Source organism: Ursus americanus, chromosome 14, assembly GCF_024610735.1.
Source record: "Ursus americanus isolate L20-20 chromosome 14, mUrsAme1.1.p, whole genome shotgun sequence".
In the NCBI taxonomy this organism is placed as follows: domain Eukaryota; kingdom Metazoa; phylum Chordata; class Mammalia; order Carnivora; family Ursidae; genus Ursus; species Ursus americanus.
In genome coordinates, this window is record NC_142140.1 from 36,670,078 (window position 1) to 36,695,517 (window position 25,440).

A 25,440-nucleotide genomic window follows, 5' to 3' on the forward strand; every position below is an offset into this window, starting at 1 on the left:
GCGGGCGCGCAGTCGGAGGGCGGCGGACTGGCCGACGGGCCGAGGGCTGCGCGGGCGGCGCGCGGCGGGCATGGCGGGTGTGGGGCTGCGGGCGGCCGCTCGGCGCTGGCTGCCGTGCAGGGGCCACGGCGGGCCGCGAGCCTCCTTGTCCTCGCCCTCCTGCCCCGGCTGCGGCCCCCCGGGTCCCGGCGCCCACTGCCCTGGCGCCCCGCGCTCCGCGCCCGCCCCGGCGCCCGCCGGCGGCGCCGAACTCAGCGCGCACCTGTGGGCGCGTTACCAGGACATGCGGAGACTGGTGCACGGTGGGTGAGCCGCAGTGGGACGGGCGCCGGGGGTGTATCCGCGCGGCGGCAGGCGCGCGACCGGGCGACGGACAGACCGGCTGTCCCGAGCCGTCCCGGACGCCGCTCTTCGGGGAAAGCGCCCTGGTGGGGCTCGCCGGGGCCCCGGAGACCAAAGGCCCGGCAGCTCTTCGGGAGAGGCTCCAGCGGGTCGTCCCGGGGGCCTCTGGGGCCGCCCCGACGCCCGGAGGCAGGTGGGCCGACGGGAGGTTTGTTCCCTGGCTCCGTCTGCAGGAGCTCGGGGATCCCGAAGCCGCCTCTGGAATGCGGAGCCCCCACCGTCTTTCCTGGTGACCCCGCCTGCCAGGAGGCTGCGGCGGAAATGCCCCCAACCCCTTGTTCTCTTAGGGGCCCTTAGTTGGGGCGGGAGCATCGGGGACAAAGCCAGCCTGCGGCGCTGCCAAACCTAAGCGGACTTTGCAGACGCCTCTAGATTGCGACTGAGGTCCGGAGTACTCTCAGCCCAGGAGGGGAAGGTGTTGGTTGGAGAAATGAGACCAAGCCGCCCCAGGGCCCTGGAGTCCACCAGGGTGGCTGCATCCTTGGCCAGGACGCTTAACCTCCTGTACGCTCCTCTCTAGCCCTCTCTCCCGCAGCAAAATGGGCTGATAAGGCTTGAGGCCTCCCCCAGAGAGGCCAGGCTGTGATGCCCTGATGAGGCCAGAGAGCTGAGAGTGCTCAGTGTATGTCCCTGGGTCTCCTGAAGCTCTGGCTCTGCGGCAGGCAGATGTGGTTTGGCCTGACCGTATCAGTGACCAGCATGGGGGGAGGGGGCTGCTCAGCAGGCCTCATCCTCTCAGACCTTCAGTATCCACAGCGTTAAACACAATCCTGGGGCCAGTGTCACAGGGTTGTGGTGATGACTCAGAGGGAACCAGGCCAAGAAAGGGCAGGGAGCTTCCAGAGGAGCCCCCAAGGGTGATGCTGCTCTCGTGGTAAGACGAAGTGACCCCATCTGGAAGATTACAGCTGAGGGAATGGGGCTTCTGCTCCAGCTGTGTGGAGAGCTGAATGGGGCTCACCTGAGAAGCGCAGGGCAGGATAGTTAAGACCCCTGAGGAACGGTGGTTCTGAAGCCCTTGGGGACTCCACGCTGCACCCCCTCAGTGGAGAGGACAGGTCTGGGAGGTTATTTTATTTTATTATTATTTTTTTAGATTTTATGTATTTATTTGACAGAGAAAGTACAAGCAGGGGGAGCTGCAGAGGGAGAGGGCGAAGCAGGCTCCCCACTGAGCAAGGAGCCCTCTGTGGGGCCCAATCCCAGGACCCTGGGACCATGACCTGAGCCGAAGGCAGACACGTAACCAACTGAGCCAGCCAGGCGCCCCCTGGGAGGCTGTGTAAGAAGAGGTGTTTGCTCTGGGTCTGGAGAAGGCCTGCAGAGCAGCCTGAGGAGCCTGCCTTGTAGGTGTGGGAGAGAACATAGCGAGGTCTGTTGGGCTTTGGCGCACCAGGCGCACCAGCATCTTCAGATCTCCCCAGCGACACCCAAGCTCCTCTTGATGTGAAGGGGGCAAGATCATTTCCAAGATGCCGTGGTGAGTGCCAGGATGAGCCAGGCTCGCACCCCAGAGTCCTAACTCAGCCCTCTTGACTGGGTTTTCGGGGGGAGATTCTGGGCATTGAGATATGCCTCAGGCTAACGCCTATGGGCAACACTTGGCCAGGAAGCCAGGCGCCAGGCCACTGCCTCTGCGCCAGCATGGGGACGCTGGAAGGCTAGGCCTAGGGGGAGAATGATTAAGGCAGGTGGAGGGGCCCGAATTTGAATCTCAACTCCGTTGCCTACTGCTGGATGGTTTAGAGCAAGTGACTTCACCTCCCTGAGCCTGTTTCTTCCTCTGGATGATGGATGAATGAGTGTAACCACCTCATGGGATGGAGTGAGGCCTGAACATGATGAGCCTCTAAGGCAGCCGGCACGTGCACCCAGCAGCAGCTGGGAGGACGGCATCCACAGTGAGTCTCACGGCTGCCGTGGGAGGAGTCGGCCCCAGAGCCTGGGGCAGGAGTGGGGCAGGCTCAGGAGAGGAAAGGGAGGGTCTGCGCAGTGAGCGCAGTGAGCTTGGGAGCTTGGGAGGCCGGTGCCGGTGAGGGGTATACCCTGCTGTTCCGGCCCCGCGCACTGCCACAGCACTGTGGGAAGGAGCTATGGTTTCCTCAGTCCAGAAATCCGGTTAGGAGGGCAGACCCTGTGGGCTGCTTCCCCACCCTGCTTTGTTCCTCAGAGGATCAGCCGACCCCTGGAACGTCCTCGAGGACAGAGGCAAAAGCCTGGACGTGGCCAGCACCCTGCCAGCAAGGGGCCGCACCACCAAACCCTGCCCTCCTGGGGCTCTACTGGACATTGTACCAAGAGTTACTGTTGGGACCCAGGAACTCAGGCCCGTGCGGAGAGCAAGGCCCAGGGTCCTAGTGACCTCGGAGGGGCATCTCAGAAGCAGCTCCCTAGAGAGCTGGGGTCAGCTGCGTTCCACGTGCGTCCAAGTGAAGAGTATTCTGTCTGCACCCACCAGTCTGAAACAGCTGCTCTGTGCCAGGCTTACGTTGGCCTGGGGCCCCAGAGGAACCAGCCACACTTGTTCCCCCACCCACACCCTGCGCTTGGCTCCAAAGGAAAGGGGGTAGGGATGGAGCCTGTGTTCTGAAGGGGCCTCCAAGGCAAATGGTCGGAGCATGGGGGCTCGTCAGTGTTTGTCTGAGCACAGGCAGCTGCAGGAATGCCGCGTGGCCCAGGGCTTCTGCCTCAAGATGATGCCTAGTTGTGGCAGAGACGGATTCCCTGGAGGTGTGGGCCCCAGCCACAGGCTAGAGGTCTCAGGAATGGGGCTACGTGGAGCCCCTGCAAGTTCTGCCTGCCCCCCTCTCCAGCAGCCCCTACTCCTTGAGAGACGCAGGGGAATCTGGGACAGGGAGATGACGGGCTCCAGAGACACGTCGCCCATCTGATCCTACACTTGCTGCGGGTGCACAGCGGGAATGCTGCACAGAGCACGTTCCATATGAGCCCTCAGTAATTCTGTAGGTTGGCATGATTTTGATTCCCCCTTTAAAGATAGGGAATCCGAGGCCCAGAAGGTGAGGTGGCTTTCCTGAGGTCGCAGCTGTGAGAGGGAGAGCTTGGCCTGGTCTGTCTGACCCCAAAGTCCATGCCCTTTCTCTGTCCACCTCCCCTGGTGTACAGATGGGGAAACTGAGGCAGATGAGCCTGGGACCCCTCATCCTCATCTGCCTCCCTGGGACCCTAGAGCCTACTTTGCACAGTGTCCCACTCAACCCTCAGGAGCAGGCAGGGGCCTGGGGTGGCTATGACCACATCCCCAGAGGGGAGCAGCCTGGTTACTTGCCCCACAGCCCAACATCACACGTCCTGCCTGTCGTAATTAGCAATGTTCCCTGGCTAGAAGCAGCAAATGTCATTATGTAGACTGGCGGGCAGCTGAAATCCGATTAGAGGGGCCACAAGCCGTGGCAGGTGCTCCGAGCTGGGAGTGCAAGTGACAGAGGAGCTGCCCAGTACCCCCCACTCCTGTCATGTTCCCCAGCCCCAGCTGCAGGCAAGGTGGCAAGGGTCTGAGCATAGCCATGGCTCTGATGGGGCTTATGGGAGCCTGGAGGAAACATGGGCTCAGTGCACCTGCTGGGCTTCGGGCACTGGTGTAACCCAAGACCCATAGCCAGGAGCTCCCACTGGGGCCTTGCCCATTGCCAGCTCTGTCTTACCGCAAACATGTGACCCCAAGTAGCCTCTCTGAGCCTCAGTTTGACCATATGCACCCTGGGGCTAAGATTACCCATCCTGGGTGGTTTCATGAGGCTCCCAGGCCTAGGCACCTGGAAAGTGCTCAGTAACCATTTATTGCTGCGGTGGTCATTTTCCTCATCACACATGCATCTCCTCCCTCCAGACCTCCTGCCCCCCGAGGTCTGCAGTCTCCTGAACCCCGCAGCCATCTATGCCAACAACGAGATCAGCCTGCGTGACGTCGAAGTCTACGGCTTCGACTATGACTACACGCTGGCCCAGTATGCAGACGCGCTGCACCCCGAGATCTTCAGTGCTGCCCGTGATATCCTGATTGAGCACTACAAGGTGAGGCCAGCCGGGCAGGTGGCCCTGGTGCTGGAGAAATCCCAGGCTGAGTCATGGGGGTCCCCTGAGGCGGCTGCCCACCCAGAGGCCTGGTAGTGCTGCTGGCTCAGGCCTGGCTCACTCCCCCCCCGACAGTACCCAGAGGGGATCCGGAAGTATGACTATGACCCCAGCTTTGCCATCCGAGGCCTCCACTACGACATTCAGAAGGTGAGTGGCTAAGCCACAGACTCCGGCAGCCCCTCCCGACCGGATATGCTTCGGCACTACTTCCGTAGCCCCTGTCCTCTAAAGGGGGGTGCTATGCCCTTGGCCTCAGATGTAGCTTCCCCGTGACGGGTACATGATCCCCTCGGTACCTTCCGATTGGGGCTTCAGCACAGAGTCCGGAAGAGCCAATGCAGACCCCTTTCTCCCCACCCATCCCACTCCTCTGGTGCTCCCAGAGCCTTCTGATGAAGATTGACGCCTTCCATTACGTGCAGCTGGGGACGGCCTACAGGTCAGTGCAGACTGCCCGGCCTCACCCTGCTGTCCCCCTCCCACCCCGAACTATCCTGTGGCCTCGGCTCAGGACCACTTTGGACTCCTGATTGTGATGTCTGCACACGCACCCAGGGGCCTCCAGCCTGTGCCTGACGAGGAGGTGATCGATTTATATGGGGGCACCCAGCACATCCCTCTGTACCAGATGAGCGGCTTCTATGGCAAGGTACTCACTCCAACTGCCACGGCCCCGGGCGGCCAGCACAGCGATCTCGCTACGGGGCCCACACCCTGGTGCGCCGGCCCTGACCTGCGGGCCGTGCCCCTCTACCAGTGTGGCCAGGCAGATTCGGAGCCCTCGGTCTGTGGGGCTGGGGGTTGCTGAGGTGGTGGCCCCCTCTGCAGGGTCCCTCCATCAAGCAGTTCATGGACATCTTCTCGCTGCCGGAGATGGCGCTGCTGTCCTGCGTGGTAGACCACTTCCTGGGTCATGGCCTGGAGTTTGACCAGGCGCACCTCTACAAGGACGTGACGGTGAGGACCTTCGGCCTGCCTCTCAGGGTGGCAGGGAAGGTAAAGTCGGCCACAGGAGGGCGGGCCTTCCTAGGCCCCCCTGACCCTTCCTGCCCCTCCACTGCCCCCAGGATGCCATTCGAGACGTGCACGTGAAGGGCCTCATGTACCAGTGGATCGAGCGGGATATGGGTAAGGGTATACCGTAGCCCCCACTGCGGCTTCCCTGGCAGGGCTTCGGGCTGGCCCTCACACACCCTTCTCGCCATTAGAGAAGTACATCCTGAGAGGGGACGAGACATTCGCCGTCCTGAGCCGCCTGGTGGCGCATGGCAAGCAGCTGTTCCTCATCACCAACAGCCCTTTCAGCTTCGTGTGAGCTGCCTGCGGTGGGGAGGGCGGCCCGGGGCAGGGGGTGGGGAGCAGGTGGGGCCCGGGGAGGGGCCTCCCCCGCCCCTCTACTGCCTGTTCCACCCCAGCCCCACCTCTGCCCAGCGACAAGGGGATGCGGCACATGGTGGGTCCCGACTGGCGTCAGCTCTTCGACGTGGTCATTGTCCAGGCAGACAAACCCAGCTTCTTCACTGACCGGCGCAAGTATGGGCCTAGTGGGGGGGATGGGGTCGGGGTGTGGGGACTGGCCTTTGCTCAGCACCCCGCGTGCTCGGGGTAGGGACACCCCCTTGTCGGCGCGTGGTCCATGTGCACAGGCAGGGAGGGTGCCTCCCCTCCCCCCCCCACCCCAGTCCCACACTGGAAATCCAGCCCTTTACCGTCCCCACCCCGCACCAGGCCTTTCAGAAAACTCGATGAGAAGGGCTCCCTGCACTGGGACCGCATCACCCGCTTGGAGAAGGGCAAAATCTATCGGCAGGTGAGTGCCATCTGGGTGGCCTTACCACAGCCCCAGACTGCGGAGGGGACAGCAGCACTGCCTCCTGGGCCCTGCCCCACCACCACACATCAGCCGTGCCGCCGTCCCCTCGCACTGTGTCCCGGGGCACCAGGAAGCAGCTGTCAGGGCATAGGCCTGGTCAGGCTGCCTGCATTGGAATTCCAGGTTTACTAGTGGATAGCAGAGGCAGTATGGCCGAGTCACTTGGCCTCTCCGTGCCTTGCTTTTCCTCATCTATAAAAGAGGTATAGTGTGAACAAACAAACGAGTGTTCTTCTTCAGTTGTGGTATAAAGCCCTTAAAGCAGCCAGGCATTTACTAAGTACCCCGCAGACGATAAATGGTACTATTACTGGGGGCTGACCACTCTGCTACAGCCAGACCAGCTGGTAGGAGTAGCTCACAGGCCTTTGGGGGAGAACCCCTTTCCTAGCTGGTGTCTAGGAAGATGAGAAGGGGCCTTGTGCTGGGGTTTGGGTGGTGATTAAGGAGCAGGATTAAGGCATTTGGCCCTGGATGGAATGCGGAAATCCTGGCTGAGCTGGTCTCCTTGAGGGTGGAGGTTCCAGGGGCTGGGGGAGGGAGGGGTCAGCAGTTGGGTCAGGGGAGCGGCCTGGGGTATCTAGAGCTGAGGCCTGGCCTGCGGGCAGGATTCATAACCCAGTGGCCCCCAACTCTCCATGGCCCCCTTGGGTGCAGGCTCTTTCCCTCAGCTCTGAGGATGACACTCTTTTGTCTCGGCATCTTGGCTAAGCCTGGGGAGGGTCATGCACCTTTGTGGGGAACATGGGACTTTTTCTCCTCTGGCAGCTTTTAGCCTCGTCTTTATGCCTGATGATCTGAAGTTTCAGAGTGTGTGTGTGTGTGTGCGCGCGCGCGCACTGGATCCTGCTTGCTTCTCGTCTTTGTGCCCCCTCCCTGGCTCCCCTTGCGGGAACCCCAGGCTCCGTCTTGCCTGATGCAGCACCTGTACCTCAAGATTCTCTCTCAGTTCAGGGCGCATCCTCGGTGTGCTGCCCACTCATGCTTGACTCTGCGCCCTCCCCACCTGAGCTTAATTCCGCCACGAAGCCTTCGGCAACCACCTGTGTGCACGGTGGCTGGCTTCTCCCGGGCCGCTGGCGGGCTCGGGTTGCTATAGTAACTCCTTTGTGCTGAGTGTGAATTCTGCCCACTGCTGGGGCATGGGCTCCTGTCCTGCAGCTGCGCACTTCTGCGCTGGGCCCCCTGCCCCGCTTTCTGCTCTCCGGAGGGCTTCCTCTATTGTGTTTGAGCCTGACTGCTCTCATCTCCCCTCTGGCTCTGGAGCAGGAGGGGCAGATGGCTTCGCAGTGAGGTCTGCCGGGTCCCTCCGGGCTCAGGCCGGGGAGGACAGGAAGGGCTTTGGGGCCATGGGCTTGCTGCTGTGGTTTGTTTCCCACAGCGTGGGATCACTGGGGTGGGTGTGAGGCCACAGGGCACCGTGCCAGGCCTACAGGAGGCTTTCCTGGGGCAGGCAGACCCCTTCCTGACTGAGGGGGAGGGGACAAGGGTCGGAGCCCGGGGTCGGTGAGGCCACGGGAAAGGGCAGCCGGGTGTCCAGCTGGAGGGGCCTCGCTGCCTCTGGGGATTTGGGAGGAGCAGTGGAGAACAAGGCATGGTTCTGGCAGCCCCATGAGAGCCCCCTGGTACACTGTGCTCAGCGGTGCCCCCCCCCAACTCTCCCCAGGGAAACCTGTATGACTTCCTGCGCCTGACAGAATGGCGTGGACCCCGCGTGCTCTACTTCGGAGACCACCTCTACAGTGACCTGGCGGTGAGCCGGCCAGGCTGGGCCCAGCGAAGAGAAAGGGAGGGAGGGAGCCCCGCTCACTGACGCTGAGCCCCGTGTCCACCCCGCCCTGCAGGACCTCATGCTGCGGCACGGCTGGCGCACGGGGGCCATCATCCCCGAGCTAGAGCGCGAGATCCGCATCATCAACACGGAGCAGTACATGCACTCGCTGACGTGGCAGCAGGCGCTCACGGGGCTGCTGGAGCGCATGCAGGTGGCGGGGGTGGCGGTGGGGGGGGGCAGGGCTGCCGCCTGGGCACACCCCCAGCACCCCTTCGTCTCCTGCAGACGTACCAGGACGCCGAGTCGCAGCAGGTGCTGGCTGCCTGGATGAAGGAGCGGCAGGAGCTGAGGTGGGCAGGGTGGGTGCGGGGCGGGCTCTCAACCCTGCCTCTCCTGGGCCCCCCACGAGTGGCCCGTGTCCCCCCACAGGTGCATCACCAAGGCCCTGTTCAACGCTCAGTTCGGAAGCATCTTCCGCACCTTCCACAACCCCACCTACTTCTCGCGGCGCCTCGTGCGCTTCTCCGACCTCTACATGGCCTCCCTCAGCTGTCTGCTCAACTACCGCGTGGACTTCACCTTCTACCCGCGCCGCACGCCCCTGCAGCACGAGGCGCCGCTCTGGATGGACCAGCTGTGCACCGGCTGCATGAAGACGCCCTTCCTTGGTGACATGGCCCACATCCGCTGAGGGCACCTTTATTGTCCAGAGCAGGGCCTGACCCCTCCTGCCCCGCCCACGCTGGGCGTCGGTCCAGGGCGGGCAATAAAAGTGGTCTCCCTCGTGCTGTGCCTCTGTTCGGCCTAGCCGCGTCACTTGACCGCCAGGATCCTCTGGGTGTCGGGGAAGTCGTCCTCCAGGAGCGAGTCCTGGGTGTGGCGGGGAGGACCCTTGGTGGCTGGGCCGAACCCAGGCCCTGGGCCCCTTTCTACCGCCCCTCACTGCCCCCCCCCACCCCCACTCACGTCAAAGGGTTCACAAAAGGCATCGTGGCTGCCAAAGACGGGGTTGGGGACAGAGACCAGGGTGGGGCTGGTCCCTTCCTGCCAGGGGGAGAAGTCCTCCTCAGCATCGCCTTCCGCCTGAGAAGAGAGGTGACTGGTGAGGGGCCTCGAGCAAGATCGGTGGACCCAGCAACCCCACCCCCACCCCCAGCCCAGCCCTACCTGGAAGGTGGAGAAGCCAAAGCCTGTGGCCTTGCCTCGAGCACGGAGGTAGAAGGCTCCAGCCACCAGGCCAAGCAGTGCTCCAGCAGCCACCACAGCCCCCACACCTGCCACCACAGGTGGGGCCTCAGGTGCCACCACCGCCCGCTGCAAGCAAGGAAAGTGTCAAAGCCAGACAGGCCCCGGCTGTCCCCTCACCCCTTGCTGTTCTGCCTATTGTCCTCCCCACCCCCCACCAACTCACAGGCTGTAGGGGTGCCAGGAGAGGCCTGGCCAGAGCGTGGATGATGCCATTGAATGCCATGATGTCCCACACGACGACATGGCTAACCACAACCGCTCCTGGGGCCTGTAGGGAGAACAGAGTCAGGCCTAGTGGGTGAGTGATGGCTGGGGCCAGCGGGGAGGTGCAGGGGTCAAACTCACCACAGGGGCCCAGGAGCTGTTGTCAGGGCCCACAGCACTAAAGACGAGGCTGAGGCCCGAGTGGGCAGGGAGCACGGTGTCCTGGCTGGCGTTGGTGCTCAGGAAGGTGGTGTTGGAGGCATGCAGCTCCAGGTCAGGGCCGCTTAGTGTCTGTGGGCAGAGCAAGGCCTGTCGGCGCCGGCCAGCCAGAGATACCCGCATTGGGCCTGGCTCTGCCCACAACCCCTGCCTGTTACCATGTTGTCCAGGAAGCCTTCGTTGACAGGAACGAAGAGCGTTTTGTAGGTGAGCTCATCATCCAGGAAGTCCAGGAAGTCGAGACCCCGAGGGGTGGCATTGGCATAGCCCAGCAGCATCTGGGGCGGTGGGGGAAGATAGGACCGTGGGCAGGCTCCCTCCCCAGGGACCCCAGCTACCACCCCCCCACACTCAGCCCTAAGGCTGGGCCCCTGCACACCCCATAGAAGGTGGAGAAGTTGGCCGTGGCAGCCAGGACATCGAGCAGCTTGCCATTGCACACGCTTGTCCCGTCACCTACAAAGCCATGGCGGCACCGGCAGGCCACATCTGCAGGAAAGGTGGTTCGGGGGCAGGGGGGCCAGGTCAGTGGGAAGGGGCCAAGCCAGAGCGTAGGGGCGGGAGGGCTCTGGGACGGGGGAGAGGGGGTGCTGCACCTTGCTCGCGGTAGCAGTAGGCATCCCAGGACTCCGAGCGGTTCTTCCGGGCGCCCAGGCTGACAACGCCAACCTGACCACCGCCACAGTCCGCCGCGGGGAAGACAACTGGGTGGGCAGCCGAGCCGTTGGCCAGCCAGCCCATGAGACACTGGTGGAAGCCCAGCTGCAGGGACAGGAGGGGATGCTGAGACCTAAGGCCCAACTCGAGGGGCCCCCACAGGCTCAGCTCCAGACCCCTGGGCCCCACACACCTTCTGGGCAGCAGAGAGCTGAGGGAGAGAAGCAAGAACAGCTCCCTGGGCCCCACAGGCCGCCTCGGCCTCTGAGAAGTTCAGGCCATAAGTACCACTGGGGGCCTGGAGGTGGAAGACCCCAGCCTGCTTCTCTGCAGAAGGAGGGACGGGTGATCAGGCCGGCAGCACCGCGGGAAAGCACGGGCGCTGGGGGCGGGCAGGGAAGCACACCCTGGAAGTGGAGGTCCGCGCACACGGCATCCACATGACAGGGTGGCGGCTGGCCCAGGCAGCGGTCCACGGGCGGCTCGGGCTCCTCCAGGCACTGCAGTCCATCACCCACGTAGCCGGCATGGCACACACAGCGCCGTGTGTTCTGGGGCGGGAGAGCAGGCGGGTGCTCTTCAGGGCCCCGGGGTGGGGGGCGGCTCTGTGGAGCCTCCCTGCACCTCCCCGCCCCGCGGCTCAGCTCCCTGGCTGCTCACCGGGCCGGTGCTCAAGCAGTCGGCGTGCTCACTGCAGCCCCCGTGGCGGCCATCCGCACAGGGGTCGCGGGCCCGGCAGCTCCAGCCGTCGCCCTCGTAGGCAGGCAGGCAGGCACAGGTGACCACGGTGCCCACTTGGCTGCAGTTGGCGTGCTCGCTGCAACCACCATGCCCGTCCCGGCACAGGTCCGCCACTGGGGGCAGGGAGAGAGTGGCAGGACCGGGGGACAGGAGGGGCGGGGGGGGGGGGGGACTCCCGCCTCACATCCCACCCGCTGCTCACCTGTGCACGTGCGTCCATCCCCTTCATAGCCCAGGCTGCACTCACAGCTGTTGTTTGCGCGGCACACGGCCTGGGGTGCGCAGGGCGGGGCACACACAGGCTGCAGCTCTGTCCCCCCAGGGCGCACCCCACACATCCAGGTGAGGAGCTGCCCTCCTGGATGCCCCTGGCCCCCCCACACCCCGCCAGGGCCTCGGCCTGAGTGTGCAGTCGGGGCACACCCCGGTGTCCGCAAGCAGGTACAAGCATGCAGGGTGGGCACAGACGCAAAGGGCACTCACTCAGCTGCACCTCACAGCTCGGCCCCGTCCAGCCTTCTTCACAGAAGCAGGAGCCGGAGCCCCCCAGGCCCTCATCACAGCGGCCATGGGAGGTGCAGTGGCAGGCTGGGGAGAGGGACAGGCAGGAGGATGGGGTCGGTGTGGGGGCCCCAGGGCCCAGAGGACAGGGTAGGGCAGGGCGGGTGGAGGGGAGGCAACAGGATGGCCCACCTTCGCACTGGGGCCCAAAGGCTCCTGGGGCACAGAGTTCACACGCCGTCCCCGTAAACCTTGCGTGGCACTGACACTGCCCACTGCCACTCATGCCGTCCACGCACACGCCGTGGCCACTGCAGGGGCTGCTGGCACCGCCAGGGCAAGCTAGCGGGTGGGGGAAGGGAAGGGGGTGGGGCCGGGGCTCTCCTCAGGACCCCTACCTCACCCAGCCTCACCACACTGTCCTTCCCGCACCTGGGCCAGCCAAGCTCTTCCAGAAGCCGCAATCCCCCCAAGTCCCCTCGCTGCCGAGAAACCTAAAGACACCCCACCCAGGGTTCTCTCCCAGTAAAATCCCCTCACCACCCACACCTGCCCCCGCCCCACCACCACGTTTTCTCAGGAGCAGTGGCCAGAGCTATGGGCAGCACCTGCAACCTCAGGACCCTCACCTCGGCACTCACTGCCATAGTGACCGGGGCAGCAGCTGGGTTTCCAGGTGGTGGTGACACAGTTGCGGTGGCAGCCCCTGCCCAGGCCTTGGGGTTGGCCCCAGAGGCTGGACCGGGCCCAAATGCTGCGCAGTGCCAAGGAGTGCAGTGGAGGGGATGTCCAGAACTTTGAGTAGTATCGCCAGCAGGCCTCGGGGCTGCCCTGGGCCAAGAGGAGTCAAACAGCCTGAGTTTGGTGGTCCCTGGGCCCTACCTGAACCCCCACCCAGCTCCCAGGGCCTCACCTGTTCCTGTGAGCCCTCAGGACAAGGCGGTTCCAGCCCGCAAATGCTGCAGATCTTCTGGAAGGAATAGAAGCCAACACAGCAAGATCAGATGGATGGACAGGACAGGTCAGCTAGGGTCCCTGACTGTCCACCTCTGACCTATGGCCTCCCTCACCAGCCCCAGCGGCCGAGTCTCAAAGCGGTCACAGCGGGCACCAAGGCCAGGTGGCTCCAGCAGCTGGTCGATGCCGTAGGCCAGGCCACCCTCAAAGGGCAAGTGTCGCTGCATGATGCGGGCTTCGTCCTCACCCACTGTGAGCTCACCCTGCAGGCAGAGGAAAGAGAGTACATGGGATCACAGGGGTACCGCAGCCCCCACTCCCAGAGCCCCCAGCCCCTGCTTCCCAGACTCACCGGCCGGGCACGGCTGCAGGAGAAGGAGATGGGGGTCCCGTGCATTGTGCGCAGTGGGCCCAGGTTGGGCAGGTCAGATGCCAAGGCCTGAGCGGATGGAACTACAGTTAGAGCTGGGCAGGCAGGCTGGGTGGCAGGCAGTGGGGACCAAGGACGGGGGGGGGGGGAGCACCCACCTCCACGTTGCGAATCACGTGGCCCCGCAGGATGGCTGCCAGCTTGTCACGGTGGTCTTCGTGGTACAGCCAGACCTGGCGGTCAGGCGGCAGGGCCTGCAGGGCAGAGTCTGTGGGCCACAGCATGGTGAGGGGCCTATGCGAGGCATCCTGAAGCAGGGGCAGGAGGCCGGCCACCTGGCAAGGATTAGCAGAGGTGTGGCAGTCAGAGACCAGGGGGCAGAGGTAGGGGGCTGGACCACAGAGACCAGGAAGGGGCTCCTCCTGCCAGCTGTACTCTTCTGTAGCCATCCCAGGCAGAACACGGACGTACAGGCAGGGATAAACTTGCACACCTGGACATTCTCAGCTATGTGGGCACACAAAAGCACGCTCTGTGCTCACACTGGGAGGCTCATTTACACAGACAGCCTGTGCACACACAAGGGATAGGCTCACACACACGGACAGCCACCCGCATGCACACGCACGGGCACAAATGCCCACACACGGGAACAGTACCTTCACAAGGCTGCTGAAGATCTTGTAACCGAAGCCCTCCGCGGCAGCGGTGACGTTTCTCTGCAGAAAGGCACGGGTGAGCCTTGAGGTCAGGCAGGGAGCATGGGAGGCCCCTGGCAAGCTCCCAGGCCTGTGCCCAGGTCATACCCGCAGGACAGGCGCAGCATCAGGCTCCCAGTGTAGCACGTCGGGAGGCAGCAAGACTCGGTCGATGAAGTGCAGGACGCCGTTCACCGCCTCGTGGTCGCTGCTCACCACACGCGCGAAGTCGTTGAGGTAGATGCTGCCCTGGAGGCGGGGCCCAGGACCAATGAAGCCGATTGGTGGGGCACTCGGACGCTGAGGGGGCGGGGCCTGCACTGGGCGAGGCTTGGGGCAGGAGGTGGGCGGAGCCAAGACAGCCGGGGAAACACACCGACCGGTGGCCGGATGGACACAGGGCTTTAGGGAGAGGGAGACCAACAACAGTCCGGCTCCGGACCGCGCCCGCTACCGAGGGCCCGTACCGAGGAGCCAGACTCCTCTCTCTCCCTCTCCCTCTCCCTAAAGCCTGTCAGGCCCAGGGCAGGTGAGAGGGTCTTAAATGCGCGGGGACAGGGCCCAGGCGCACAGGGGCCGGGCTTGAAAGCTGTGGCGTCCCAGCTCTGTGGGGTCGTCCAGGGCGGGGGCCGGCCGACCCGGGGGACAGGGCCTGGGCCCACCTCCCTCTCGTGGATGCGCAGCGGGTGCCCCGAGAGCGTGGTGACGTAGCCTTCCTCCAGCAGCTCCTGGCTGCTCAGCTGCCGGCAGCCGACCACGTGGTAGCGGAACACCAGCTGGCGATGGGCGCGAATCCGGGCCAGCTCGTCCTGGAGTGGGAGTCATGAGGGTAGAAGGAGGCCCCTGACTGCCGCCCACCCCTGCCCACCCGGGGCCCATCCCTTCCCAGCCTTGCTGGGGTTGGGGAGGGTTGCCTTACCTGTGACAGGTTGGTCATTAGATCGGCACGAGGCACAAAAACTGTGAAAGGCCCATCACCCTTGAGCTCCTTGTATTCCTGTGGGGAGGCGGTAACAGTTTGAGTAGAAGAGGGGCAACTTGTGACCAACTCGGGGCTTCCATGGATCCTCCAGGAAAGACTCGGACTCTGAGAGGGTGCCTTGGTGACTCAGTTTGGCTCAGGTCATGATCCCAGGGTTTTGAATCAAGTCCCACATCATCGGGCTCCCTGTTCTGTGGGGAGTCTGCTTCTCCCTCTGCCTCTCCCCACCCCCCAGCTTGGGCTCTTTCTCGCTCACTCTCTCTCAAATAAATAAATCTCTAAAAAAAAAAAAAAGAGTTGGCCTCTGAGAGACCAGAACAGCCACCCCCCTGACCAAATGAGAACATGGAGGCCCAGAGACAGGCAGGACCTGCAGACCAGAGAGGCCCAGGCTGGACCGAAGAATTGGAAGTCCACTTGTCACTTACCAGGAGGTGGAGGCTGAAGAATGAGGCATGCCTGTCCCGAAGGAGCTCCTGGGGGGGGCGAGGATCAGCTCAGATTTTGGGTGGCCCCCATTCAGGGCCTGGTGCCTGTCCCAGCACCTGCGGCCCAAGGTCTGGCCAAGGCAGAGATGAGGAAAGGAAAGCCGGGGGTCTGAGCTGGGGTCAGGATTCGTTTCATGGATCATAGCTGGGTCAGGCCCAGGTGGAGTCAGGGGGTCAGGGTCATGATCAAGGCCAGGATCAGGATCAAATTGGGGGTCTTAACCAATCTCATGGGTCAGGCCCATGGGGGTCATGACCAAGGCTGGGTCAGGGGTCCAACTTGGGCATCATTACCAGGCCAACTCGGGCGCGGCAGGTGAAGCCATCGCCCACGGTGTGGGCCGCGTCACAGGTGCACGTCCTCTGGCCATCCCCCGTGCTTTTGCACACGGCATAGGGGCTGCAACCTCCGTTATTCTGATGCAGGGACAGGAGAGAGAGGCATCAGTGGCTCCCAGACTCCTCTGCCCCAACCAGCCCTGGGTAAGGGGCCATGAAGACCCCTGTCCAATCCCCAAAGCCCTGTCTGCTACTGAGCAGTCAGATTCCAGCTTGTGGGAGGGTGGCTCACCCTTCAGAGCCCCTTAGGACCCTGACCGGGGCAAAGAGGGCTGGTTCCTGCCTCAGTCCCCCTCCCCTATGAAGTGAGGTGGGGCTGGGGTCTGACCTGGGAGCAAGGGTCCAGGAGGACACAGGTCCGGATGCCATCCCCGCTGTAACCCTCACGGCAGCTGCAGGAGACCTGTCCCAAATACTGATCAGTGCGGCTGCTGGGACCCAAGAGCAGGCCAGCACCCTGGACAAAAGGAGAACCTCCTCCCCGGCCTGGTCTGAGGCAGGCCCCCACCCTATGAGGGAATGGCACAACCCCAGCGTCCGCCTCTGTTGTGCCGACCTGCTGGGGGCCTGTGGGGATACAGTCGGCGTGCGTGTGGCAGCCCCCGTGGCGGATGAGACAGCCGTTGACTTCTGCGCGGGGAGAGGCTGGGATGAGAGGTGGCCCCAGGCAGCCCTTCCATTCATCTGTGCCTTCGGGTGCTCACCGCCATGCTCTCAGTGGCCCCCGTGGGCCCCTTGGCCTGAGTCTTACAACACTGAAGCCAGAGCCCCGGCCCCATGTCCGCCCACGGTGCGGGGCCCAGCCTCACCCTGGCACAGCTCCCCGTCTCCTGCGTAGCCATCCTGGCAGGTGCATGTCCGCTGCCCGGGGGCCACCTTGGTGCAGTTGGCGTGGGGGGAGCAGCCCCCACGGTCCTGCGCACAGGGGTCCAGCTCTAGGGGTAGAGGATCCCAGAGAGCTGTGAGGAGTAGGCACAGGGGCAGTGCGGGGACCGGGAAGGAGGGCTCGGGAGAAGGGAAGAGGTCAGAGGGAAGGGTGAGACCCGAAATGGGACCCGGATGGACACTAGCCCCAGAAGAACTGGAAAGGGCCCTGCAGGGAAAGTTTCAGGGTGAAATTTCACGGAAAATGGGAGGGTGGGCGCCCGGAGCATTCCACGCGACCCAACCTGAACAGTAGATGCCGTCGCCCGAGTATCCCGCGGCACAGACACAGGCGGGCGCCGCCGCCGAGGCCTGCACGCAGCTGGGAGGGATGGCGTTAGCTCAGCCTGGGCCCTGCCTGACCCCACGGCCCCAACCCGCTTGCCCACCCGCCCCAGGCTGAGCTCACTCACTTGGCATTGGGGTCGCACTTCTTTGGGCATTGAGGGCCTGTGATCTCTGGGAGGGAAGGGGGTAGGAAGATGGTTCTGGTCGTTTGGACCCGGGAACCACCTCCCCAGAAGTCACCTGCCTCTCCCCCTTGAGGCTACTCACTCTGGTCACAGCGGGGGCCCTGCCAGCCCACATTACAGACACAGCTTCCGTCTCCTTGAAGCCCCTCCTGGCACAGCCCGTGGGCACAGTCACAGACTGGGAGCGGAACAAGGGAGGACAGGAGTCGCCCAGTGCCTCCCCCGGGGCCGGCCAGGCTGTCTCCACCCGCTGTGCTCTGCCCTCCCCAGGGCTCACCTCCAGCACAGCTGGGCCCATAGCGGCCCAGCTCACACATCTCACAGGCAGTTCCATGGAAGCCCTCGTGACAGCGGCAATCCCCGCTGCCCAGGAGCCTGTCCTGGCACTGCCCGTGGCCCGAGCACACGCCGCCCTGACCCCCCGGGCACGGCTCGCACAGTGTGCCGAAGAAGCCGGGGCAGCAGTCAGGCACCTGTGGGGAGGGGGCGGGGAGAGGCCGGCACAGGCCAGATGTAGGGAGAAGGGAAGTGACGGGAAGTGGTGGGGGCGGTGGGGGCAGGCTGCAAAGCCAGACAATGAAGCAAGCAGGAACCAGGGAAATGGAGGCCGCCTTCTTCAACCCTCGGGTGGCAGGGGTGAGGAAACAGAGCCTCGGGCCAGGGACAGCTGTGCCGGATCCCACGGTAAGGGACCTGTGCTGGGCCCACAGCTGCCCCTGGAGCCTGCTTGATAGTGTCCAGGCTGAGTCCCTTTCCCTCTCCCCATCCCCACTCCCTGGGATATGGCCACAGGACAGACACTGGCCCCACTGACCTCAGACCCCTCGCTCTGGGCCCTTGCTCCACTGGCCTCACCCTAGTCCCAGCCCTGCTTCTGCCGTTGAAATCTAGTCCAGCTTCCTCCCCTGGGCCTGCACCCCCACCTCCCCCTTTCTGGCCAGACTTGGGTGTGGGGGTGCTGCGAGGCAAACCTGGATCCTCTTGGCACATGTGTAAGAACAGCCCCGGGAGAAGGAGTAGCCCGATCGGTAGACACAGCTCTTCTTGGGGGTGTTCTGGAAACGAGGACAGGCAGGAGGGCTCAGCCTGCGGCTTGGGTAGGGGCAGGGCAGTGAATGGGCAGACAGGCAGACAAGGATCAGTGGAAGAGCTGGACGGCAGATCAGGGAGGGATGGAGACAGGCCGTCCTGGGCCCGGGGACCCCCGGCCTCTAGTAGAGACGGAGCAGCCCTGGCTGTTCCATCCCCACACGGCTGCCAGCCAGCTGGGCCTCCAGGGGTTGGACACCTGCAGAGCAGAGAGCCAGGCTGAGCCCCTGTCCTCACCTCCAGCTGGAAACCTTGAGTGCAGCGGAATCTTCGGGAGCAGTTTACGCATTTCTCCTGGGGGGAGGGGGAGTCGGGTGGTCCTGGGGTGGGGTCCCCAAACCCACCTTCCTGCGTCTCCCACCTTGACCCAGTGCCCCTCCCTCCCTGACAGCCAGGCCAGGCCGCCAGCCAGCACCTCCCAGCTCCGAACCCCCCAGCTCTTCTCCCTGCCACCCCCACCCCCGGGCCTGGCCTCGGCCTCTCACCCGCAGAGACTCAGCGTGGCTGTGCAGACAGCGGCTTGAGCCCACACTCAGGACCCCCGACAGGCCAAACAGTGAGCGGCCAGGGGCCTCCAGCACAGGGCCTTCCAGCAGCACATGGTTCACCTCAGGCTGAGGAGTGTTGTGGGAGGTTGAGTCCACTCCCCAACACCACCACCCACTCGCCTTGGGGCTGCAGGCTGGCGGGGGGGCGGGGCAGGGAGAGGGTCTCTGAGGATGGGTGGTCTCTGGAGCAGAGGTTGCAGGCTCTCGGTCCCCCACCCCTGCAAACCTGGCCGCTATGGTTGTAGAAGACGAGCCAGTGGGCGGGGCCCAGGAGCGAGTTGCGGTGTCCCCCTCTCTGCAGGGCCTCTGCGGAGAGGGCCTCCCCCAGGATCACGTGGTGCCGCACGGTGTCTTCGTCCTGGCAGGGAAGCCAGCGGAGCAGCTCAGGGGCTCTGGGGACTGCCCAGCGCCCAGGACGGTACAGTCCACCCGCCTTGTCCCTTTGCCCTGGGATGGGAGGCTCCCTCCGGGTTTTCACCCTCCCCCTGCAGCGGCCCCATCCCAGTGGCCTCACCAGGCTGCTGCCGTTGCCCCGGGCCTCCAGAGAGCGGTTTGTGGGCACGAAGATGGTGTAGGCCGTGGCAGCCTCAATCTGGGGCACCAGCTTGTGGTGCTAAGGGCAAGGGGCCGGGGTCACCGACGGGCCTAAGAGCCAGCCAGCTCCCTCCAGGCCTGGGGGAGGGCCCCCCAAGTGGGCACTGCCCCTCTCCTCAGTTGCTCACTTGCAGCAGCTCCCCGAAGAGGCGGAAGGCGGGCACCAGGTCCAGCTGCTGCAGCAGCCCCTGCTCGGGCAGCGCGCCCCCCCTCGGAGGCAGCAAGACCTGCGGGGGGGGGGGGGAGCACCGAGGCTGCTTAGTCTGCCAGCGGCCTCTGGCCTACGCGGTTCCCCACGTACATGCCTCCGGCTGTACCTGGCTGACGACGTGTAGGACACCATTGGTGGCGAGGAGATCCGCTACATCCACGCTGGCGTTCTGCACCCAGACCCTCTGGAAGGCAGCAAACAGAGCTCAGCCACGGGCAGGCGCAGGCGGACGGTTACGAGTAGGTCCAGCAGCAACAGAGATTCGGCTGGGCACACAGGCACCTACTGGTGGCCCCCAGCCCTGCCTGGACACCCTCAGAACCTACCATGGCTGTCCGGACCCACACCAGGGCCCATGCACAAGAGGGACAGGTGTGCACATGCAGACACAGGTGCACAGACGAGCCCTGGCAGGGCGGTCACTGCTGGCCCAAAGACACTGCTCTGAGTACCCCCTCTGCTGGCCCCGGGCAGGTCCAGGGGACTTCAAGCTCAGCCCTGGGAGCCCTGGTCTAGGAAGCTGGAGGCCACTCAAGTTCCCTCCCACGCTCCGCACGGCCCCCTCTGCGGCCCAAAGCTCACCGCGTACCCCACTGATGTTGTGAATCTCCCAGCGTGTGATGGGGCTCAGGGTGGCCACATGCTGCCCACCCAGCCGGGCCAGCTCCTCCTCGGAGAAGGCACCCTGGAGAAAATGGGCCCTGTGGGGCGTGGAACCAGGTTAGTGTAACCAACAGAGACCTTTGGGACTGGGCTCCACCCCAAGAGGCCGAGGAGACAGGATGCAAACCTCTGGGGAGGGGCGGGGGTTTGCCCAGAAGGCTCTTCCCCACCCCAGGTCCCTCCCTGGCTGCCCACCTGACCAGTTGCGGCAGCGCCCTTGGCTGCAGCCAGAAGGCCTGGTCATTGGGGCTCAGCCTACGGATGGCAGACTCAGAGGGCACCAGGGCTGTGACTCGGCTGTCGGTAGGAAGAGTGACACCAGCACTCTGCATGTAGTGACAGGGAGACAGGAGGAGTGAGGAAGGCAGCCACCTGAGATCGCTTGCTCCCAGCCTCCAGGCCTGCCCCCACCTCCAGCTCTTGGAGATATTATGTGGAACCTCTGCATCCAGGGAGACCTCCTGGATTTGAGCCCCAACCCCAGTATTCTGCTCTGTCCTACCTTGATCCACTGGTAGAAGACGGAGAAGTGGGCATTTGCCTCCAGCTCCTAAGGGGAGGAAAAGAGCTGAGGTCATCAGTCTAGGGACAAACCCAAGCCCCTTCCTCACCAGGACCCTGAGTACTGTCCTCTCCCACCTGAGGTGCGTGAGAGGACTCCTCCCTCAAGCATAGGGACCCACTCACCCGGAAGATGTCCCCGTAGCAGCTGAAGCCGTCACCTCCATAGCCAGAGGGGCATGTGCAGACCCGCTGACCTCCCCCCACTGCCCGGCAGGTGGCCTGGGGTGGGGGTGGGGCAAAGAGACGGGGTCCTCCATTCAGTACCCGGATGGTAAGCACATGGAGACACAGGTGCATGGCACCTGGACAGCACCCAGCCTACATCTCACCCTTATCACCTATTCTCCTGCTGTCTGTCTGTCCTGCCACCCAGCCCCACCATCTGTCTAGCCAGCCTGCCAGTCCGCATTCATGTTGCTCCCTTTGTTTGCGTGGCCCTGCTTTCCAAGATCGCTGAGCATCTGACACGAGTGACCCCACCCCTTCATGACAGAAGGTTTGGCAAAGCCCAGGGCAGAGGGAGCACCCCGGAGGAGAGGCCTGAACTGAGCAGCAGCAGCTAGCTGGGAGGCCTTCTGGAATACACGGGCAGAGTGAGGTCGGGGTAGCCATGGGAGCATGGCGTGGGGGAGGGGCGGGGGCCTTACAAGGAACGGAAGCCCTATCCTGTGGGCGAAGGGGTGACACAGTCTGGATGTGGGGCTTAGAAAGATTCCAATCCTGGCCATAGACAGGGACACCCAGAGAGCAAGCCAGAGCCGAGGCCCACCCGGAGGGCCTCCCCTGGGCCCCGGGCCCCCTCAGCCCCTCACCAGGTCATGGCAGCCACCGTTGCCTGCCCGGCAGGGGTCGATAGGACTGCACTCGTAGCCATCTCCTGCGAACCCCAGCTTGCAGGTGCATCGGCTCTGGAGGGGTTGGGAGCAGAGGGCCTCAGCTCACCAGGGGCGCCCACCCCCTCCTCCTCTGCTCCCCCACTCTCTGGGGAGGCTTGTTCAGACCCGAGGAGCTTCTCCCAGGTCCTTCCGTGGAGATCCCTGTTCCAGACCAGGAACCCAAGGCCCTGAGTGGAGCCTGGCTCTCGGGAGGAGTCCAGAGAAGTGATGGCATTGGCAGGGAAGCATCTGTGGGGACTTGGTACCCCTCTGCTCTCAGGCCTGAGAGGGGCCAGCAGCTTGTGGTGAGCAGAGAGGTGTCTTCAAGGCCGGTGCCAGGGATGGTGGCACAGACCCACCTCTGACCCCGCCACCCCGCTCTGATCCTTCCTGCTAAATGCCCGTGTCCAGGGCTTGTCCCTGCTGCGGCTGAGTGACCGGCGATACTCCCAGATTTCATTTGCCCTCATCTGCAAGTTGGGAGTATCTTAACCTGATTATTCTGGCCCTCGGTTCAGCACTTTAGAACAATGTAGCTCCTTGTGGAGCTGGGAGTGTCAGCCCCCGTGACCAGCTGGGCGCTCAGTGCCGAGGCCCTGTGGGCCGGTGGTCCAGCCATCGTGGGGCAGGTCCCTGCCCACGCTGACCTGGAGCCAGCCAGGCCTGGCCTCCCCGTCAGCATATTAGACACGTGAGTGCCACCCAGTGCCCGGGGTCACAGGCCTGACTGCTTCATGTGAAAAGCTCCAGATGCTGAGACCCTGTGGCTGGAGTCTGAGGCTGCAAACCCCACAGCTGGATCTCCAGGAGTCTGGAGAGTTCAGGGATGTCACTCCCCTAGGGCAGGAGTCTCCGGCTTTGCTCAGCATCTCATTCCTAAGTCTAGAACAGGGACTAGCATGCCTGGTACCCCGTGAACATGACGAGTGAAGGAACTAGTTGTCAGAAGACAGGGGCCCCAAGGCCAGGTAGAGCAGAGGACTCGTGGACCCAGTTACAAGAGTCCTCATCCCCGAGGGACAGGAGCCACAGCCTTCTGATTTGAAATAAGCAGCCAGGGGCTGGCGCTGGCACATGCCTTCCTTTACAACCGCCCTGGCCTTCGTGTTGTCTCCAGCACACTTTGGCCACTTCCAGAATGGACGACACTACCTTTCAGACCTGGATTCTTACTTGTGCCTGAGGTTTGAGGCCCTGAGCTGGAGTTCTCGGAGTGGATGCTCCCGGAGCCAGACAGGGTGGGGTGAGAGTGCCCAGAACGAATACCCCCCAACACCCCCACCCCCGCCGCCTCGAGGCCTGCCGAGCCTCACCTGCCCAGGTCCCACGTAGCTGCAGAGGGCGTCAGCATGACAGCCGCCCCTCGCATCCAGCTCGCACTCGTCGATGGCCACACAGACGCGGCCATCCCCGCTCCAGCCTTTGTGGCACGTGCAATGGTGGGTGCCCAGGGCGCCAGGGACACACTCGGCCTGTGAGAGCCACGGTCATGACCCAGGGCCGCAGGGGAGGGCTGAGGGGAAGGGAGTCCCCTTCCCACCCCCAGGTCAGGACTTCAGGAAGGGGACAATGAGACTGACATTTTCTGAGCAGCCACCGCGGTCTGGGTGGGAGCAGGGGTTGCTGGGCGTACAGGAGAAGCCGTCGCCCTCAAAGCCATCGAGACAGAGACACCTGGGGCAGGTGAAGGAAGGGCCTCCAGTGAGTCTCTGGGAGAGGCCAGAGGCTGAAGGAACTGACACGCACGGTCACAGACGAGGCAGAGAGGAAATGCAGCGCTCACCTGGTGACACCCCCCTGGCTGACGCAGCGGGCGTGCAGGTGGCAGTTCTGGGCCCGCTCTGTGGGCCCACAGTTTCCTATAGACTCGTTACAGAAGCGGCCGCTGAAGCCTGGGGCACACGTGCCCTGCTGGCACACCCCCCTGCTGCCTGGACGGTTGTCACAGAGACCGTGGACACAGCCGCAGTCTGCAGAGAGGACATGGTGATGGGAAAAGTGAGGAGGGGGCTGGGCTGCCTGGGAGCCAGGGTGCAGCGGAGGGGGTGCTGGGACTGTGGAAATGTGGAAGACGGCAGCCAGTGGCTACGACTTCAGGGTCACAAAATCAGGGGCCGTCCCGCCCTCGGAGGGCAGGCAGGGGAAATGCAAGGGGGCCATTCGTTGCTTTCAGTCACCCCATTCTAGCTGCCCTGCCCCTACCACCACCATCAGAAAGTTCTTCGGTGTGTCTGACCTAAACCCTGCATGCTTTAGATTAAACCACAGCTCTCGTCCTGGCATGGGGGAAGGAGACATCACCTATTTTTGTTCTCAAATCCTCCTCCCCTCCCTCTGGCCTTCACCCTTCCTGGGAGTCCCCAGCCCCCTTTCCAAGCAGACCCTTTTCTCCCTGGCAGGCAGCGTGGGCCAGGACCACCCACCTTCCTGGCACTGGTCTCCATGCTTGTTTGGGTTGGAGCAGATGTGGCAGGCAATGCCCTTGTAGTCTGGGAAGCAGAGGCAGGCCCCGTTGCCCCGGACCCCATCACTGCACTAGGGGCGGACAGGAAGCAGGACTGGTCATGGGGTGGGGACTGGCCTTATCCCCTCCCCACACACCCTCACCATCCACGGGCTGGCTCTGAGCCCCTGCTTCCCCTGGAAAGCCTCCCCCTGGAAGAGACCTCCACATCACTGGCTCTCCAAAAGACACCTGGCCCTGGAGGCTTCGTGGGTGACCTCTGCTCACCCTAGAAACCCACGACTCCAGTGCTGATTCCTGGCCCCACACTAAAGTAACCCTGACGTCACAAAGTGGCAAAAACAGAACACCCAAGAAAACCGCTGAAAATGACCTTTATGAAAATAGCTCCCCCCCGCCAAAAAAAAAGAAAAAAAATGTAGGCGCCAAAATCCACCTACTTAATTATTTCTTCTCCTTCTTCTACCTTTTTTTCCTCGTGGGTAGCAAAGCAAGGTTTACTGGGTGATAATAAAGCAAAGCTTATTGAGTGACAGTATGAAGTTCCCAAAGAAGGAGGGGACCTGAAAGTGTTGCCCTAATTATTTGTAATTAAAATACTAAAAACAATGTGGTCCAACTGCCACTGCCTGGATGCGGGAAACGGAGGCCAGAGAGGCAGGCTCAGCTCAGACACACAAGGAGGCCCCAGCCGACTCACACGCCTCCCCCCCAGGGCAGGGGGACTCACGTTGCCTTTGCCATAGCAGGGGTTGGAGAAGCCTCCAGGACACTGGGCACAGTCAGGCCCAAAAAACCCTTTGCAGCAGCCAGGTTTCTATGAGAGACAAAGCATGTTGGAGGGTGCGTCGGGGGCCCTGCCACCGCCACTGCCCAGGCCACTGCTTCTCCAAGCCCCACCTGTAGAGCCAGGTAAAGTCCCTCGGGGGTGCAACCCTGCTCTCTCAGGGAGGCAGCAGGCTCCACCCCAGAGGGGAGGCCCTGGGCTCCCGGGCAGTGAGCACCCATGCCTAGGCTCACCAGGACAGTCTGGTTGCAGTAGTGAGCGCAGCCCTTCTTCAGGACGTTGAGCCCAGTAGGGTCATGGGTGTAGACACACTCGTTGGGGAAGATGTCCTGGGGTGAGCCGTGCAAAGCTGGTCAGCAGGTGTGGGTCCTGAGCTGGCCCCCTTTACCAGGCAGCACTGGTCCGGGGACCTCTCAGAGCTCTGGATCCAGCACCCCTACCCTTAGTGGGGCCGAGAGGGGCTGAGCCTCCGGGTCTAGCCGAGTCTCACAGCCCCTCCTCCCCACCTTGATCCAGGGCAGCCCTGAGGGCCGGGCCAAGGGACACTCACCAGCTTCACGCTGTTGGGGGGGCACGTGCTTGTGTTCAGGGCTTGGCAGTCCACACAGGAGCCCTGGGCAGGGCAGGGGGAGGCGGGGCAGAGTTAGTTACGGTTTATTTATTCAGCGGACCCTAGGAAAGTGGCACGGAGCCAAGG

At 63.5% G+C, this 25,440-nt stretch overlaps 2 protein-coding genes across 4 annotated transcripts in view; one reads left to right on the forward strand and one right to left on the reverse strand.

Moving 5' to 3' along the window:
- Positions 1-8,939, forward strand: NT5DC2 (5'-nucleotidase domain containing 2). Of its 2 annotated transcripts, none has more exons than XM_045807298.2 (14): positions 1-302; positions 4,253-4,437; positions 4,573-4,647; positions 4,884-4,939; positions 5,056-5,149; positions 5,329-5,457; positions 5,568-5,628; positions 5,709-5,811; positions 5,932-6,033; positions 6,229-6,310; positions 8,040-8,126; positions 8,218-8,358; positions 8,433-8,497; positions 8,577-8,939. In XM_045807298.2, the coding sequence occupies exons 1-14, from the start codon at positions 71-73 to the stop codon at positions 8,836-8,838; spliced, it is 1,674 nt and encodes a 557-aa protein (XP_045663254.2). In that variant the 5' UTR covers positions 1-70; the 3' UTR covers positions 8,839-8,939. The 2 variants fall into 2 exon arrangements, with proteins under 2 accessions (XP_045663254.2, XP_045663255.1); XM_045807299.2 differs by lacking the exon at positions 1-302 and adding an exon at positions 551-2,303 and having other exon boundaries at positions 2,573-4,437.
- STAB1 (stabilin 1) overlaps positions 8,813-25,440 on the reverse strand; it is a 26,565-nt gene continuing 9,937 nt past the window's right edge. Inside the window, exons 19-69 of one of the 2 annotated variants that reach the window (XM_045807296.2) lie at positions 25,294-25,356; positions 24,977-25,072; positions 24,687-24,773; positions 23,916-24,027; positions 23,276-23,462; positions 23,073-23,166; positions 22,806-22,964; positions 21,430-21,525; positions 20,741-20,836; positions 20,556-20,603; positions 20,249-20,379; positions 19,980-20,091; positions 19,497-19,574; positions 19,308-19,406; positions 19,100-19,198; positions 18,812-18,943; positions 18,523-18,651; positions 18,275-18,331; positions 17,920-18,003; positions 17,226-17,421; positions 17,031-17,126; positions 16,889-16,934; positions 16,721-16,797; positions 16,361-16,486; positions 16,108-16,181; positions 15,880-15,954; positions 15,507-15,629; positions 15,153-15,200; positions 14,662-14,739; positions 14,405-14,551; positions 13,851-13,991; positions 13,704-13,763; positions 13,203-13,379; positions 13,027-13,113; positions 12,788-12,937; positions 12,631-12,684; positions 12,347-12,548; positions 11,910-12,059; positions 11,700-11,804; positions 11,419-11,526; positions 11,136-11,329; positions 10,882-11,026; positions 10,669-10,802; positions 10,415-10,580; positions 10,198-10,307; positions 9,977-10,096; positions 9,741-9,890; positions 9,559-9,663; positions 9,315-9,461; positions 9,114-9,230; positions 8,813-9,017 (exon numbers count right to left, since the gene is read on the reverse strand). In XM_045807296.2, coding sequence (XP_045663252.2) covers positions 8,961-9,017; positions 9,114-9,230; positions 9,315-9,461; positions 9,559-9,663; positions 9,741-9,890; positions 9,977-10,096; positions 10,198-10,307; positions 10,415-10,580; positions 10,669-10,802; positions 10,882-11,026; positions 11,136-11,329; positions 11,419-11,526; positions 11,700-11,804; positions 11,910-12,059; positions 12,347-12,548; positions 12,631-12,684; positions 12,788-12,937; positions 13,027-13,113; positions 13,203-13,379; positions 13,704-13,763; positions 13,851-13,991; positions 14,405-14,551; positions 14,662-14,739; positions 15,153-15,200; positions 15,507-15,629; positions 15,880-15,954; positions 16,108-16,181; positions 16,361-16,486; positions 16,721-16,797; positions 16,889-16,934; positions 17,031-17,126; positions 17,226-17,421; positions 17,920-18,003; positions 18,275-18,331; positions 18,523-18,651; positions 18,812-18,943; positions 19,100-19,198; positions 19,308-19,406; positions 19,497-19,574; positions 19,980-20,091; positions 20,249-20,379; positions 20,556-20,603; positions 20,741-20,836; positions 21,430-21,525; positions 22,806-22,964; positions 23,073-23,166; positions 23,276-23,462; positions 23,916-24,027; positions 24,687-24,773; positions 24,977-25,072; positions 25,294-25,356 — 5,724 coding nt within the window. In that variant the 3' untranslated portion in view covers positions 8,813-8,960. Of the gene's footprint in view, positions 9,018-9,113; positions 9,231-9,314; positions 9,462-9,558; positions 9,664-9,740; positions 9,891-9,976; positions 10,097-10,197; positions 10,308-10,414; positions 10,581-10,668; positions 10,803-10,881; positions 11,027-11,135; positions 11,330-11,418; positions 11,527-11,699; positions 11,805-11,909; positions 12,060-12,346; positions 12,549-12,630; positions 12,688-12,787; positions 12,938-13,026; positions 13,114-13,202; positions 13,380-13,703; positions 13,764-13,850; positions 13,992-14,404; positions 14,552-14,661; positions 14,740-15,152; positions 15,201-15,506; positions 15,630-15,879; positions 15,955-16,107; positions 16,182-16,360; positions 16,487-16,720; positions 16,798-16,888; positions 16,935-17,030; positions 17,127-17,225; positions 17,422-17,919; positions 18,004-18,274; positions 18,332-18,522; positions 18,652-18,811; positions 18,944-19,099; positions 19,199-19,307; positions 19,407-19,496; positions 19,575-19,979; positions 20,092-20,248; positions 20,380-20,555; positions 20,604-20,740; positions 20,837-21,429; positions 21,526-22,805; positions 22,965-23,072; positions 23,167-23,275; positions 23,463-23,915; positions 24,028-24,686; positions 24,774-24,976; positions 25,073-25,293; positions 25,357-25,440 lie in introns of both variants that reach the window. The other variant, XM_045807295.2, reaches the window with a different exon arrangement.

What these genes read in the sequence shown, in the direction of transcription:
- NT5DC2 (XM_045807298.2), top strand. Translation starts at nt 71, where the DNA reads ATGGCGGGTGTGGGGCTGCGGGCGGCCGCTCGGCGCTGGCTGCCGTGC. An exon ending in TCCACTACGACATTCAGAAG is followed by an intron (nt 4,648 to 4,883) that starts GTGAGTGGCTAA and finishes TGGTGCTCCCAG; the next exon opens with AGCCTTCTGATGAAGATTGA. An exon ending in GGCTGCTGGAGCGCATGCAG is followed by an intron (nt 8,359 to 8,432) that starts GTGGCGGGGGTG and finishes CGTCTCCTGCAG; the next exon opens with ACGTACCAGGACGCCGAGTC.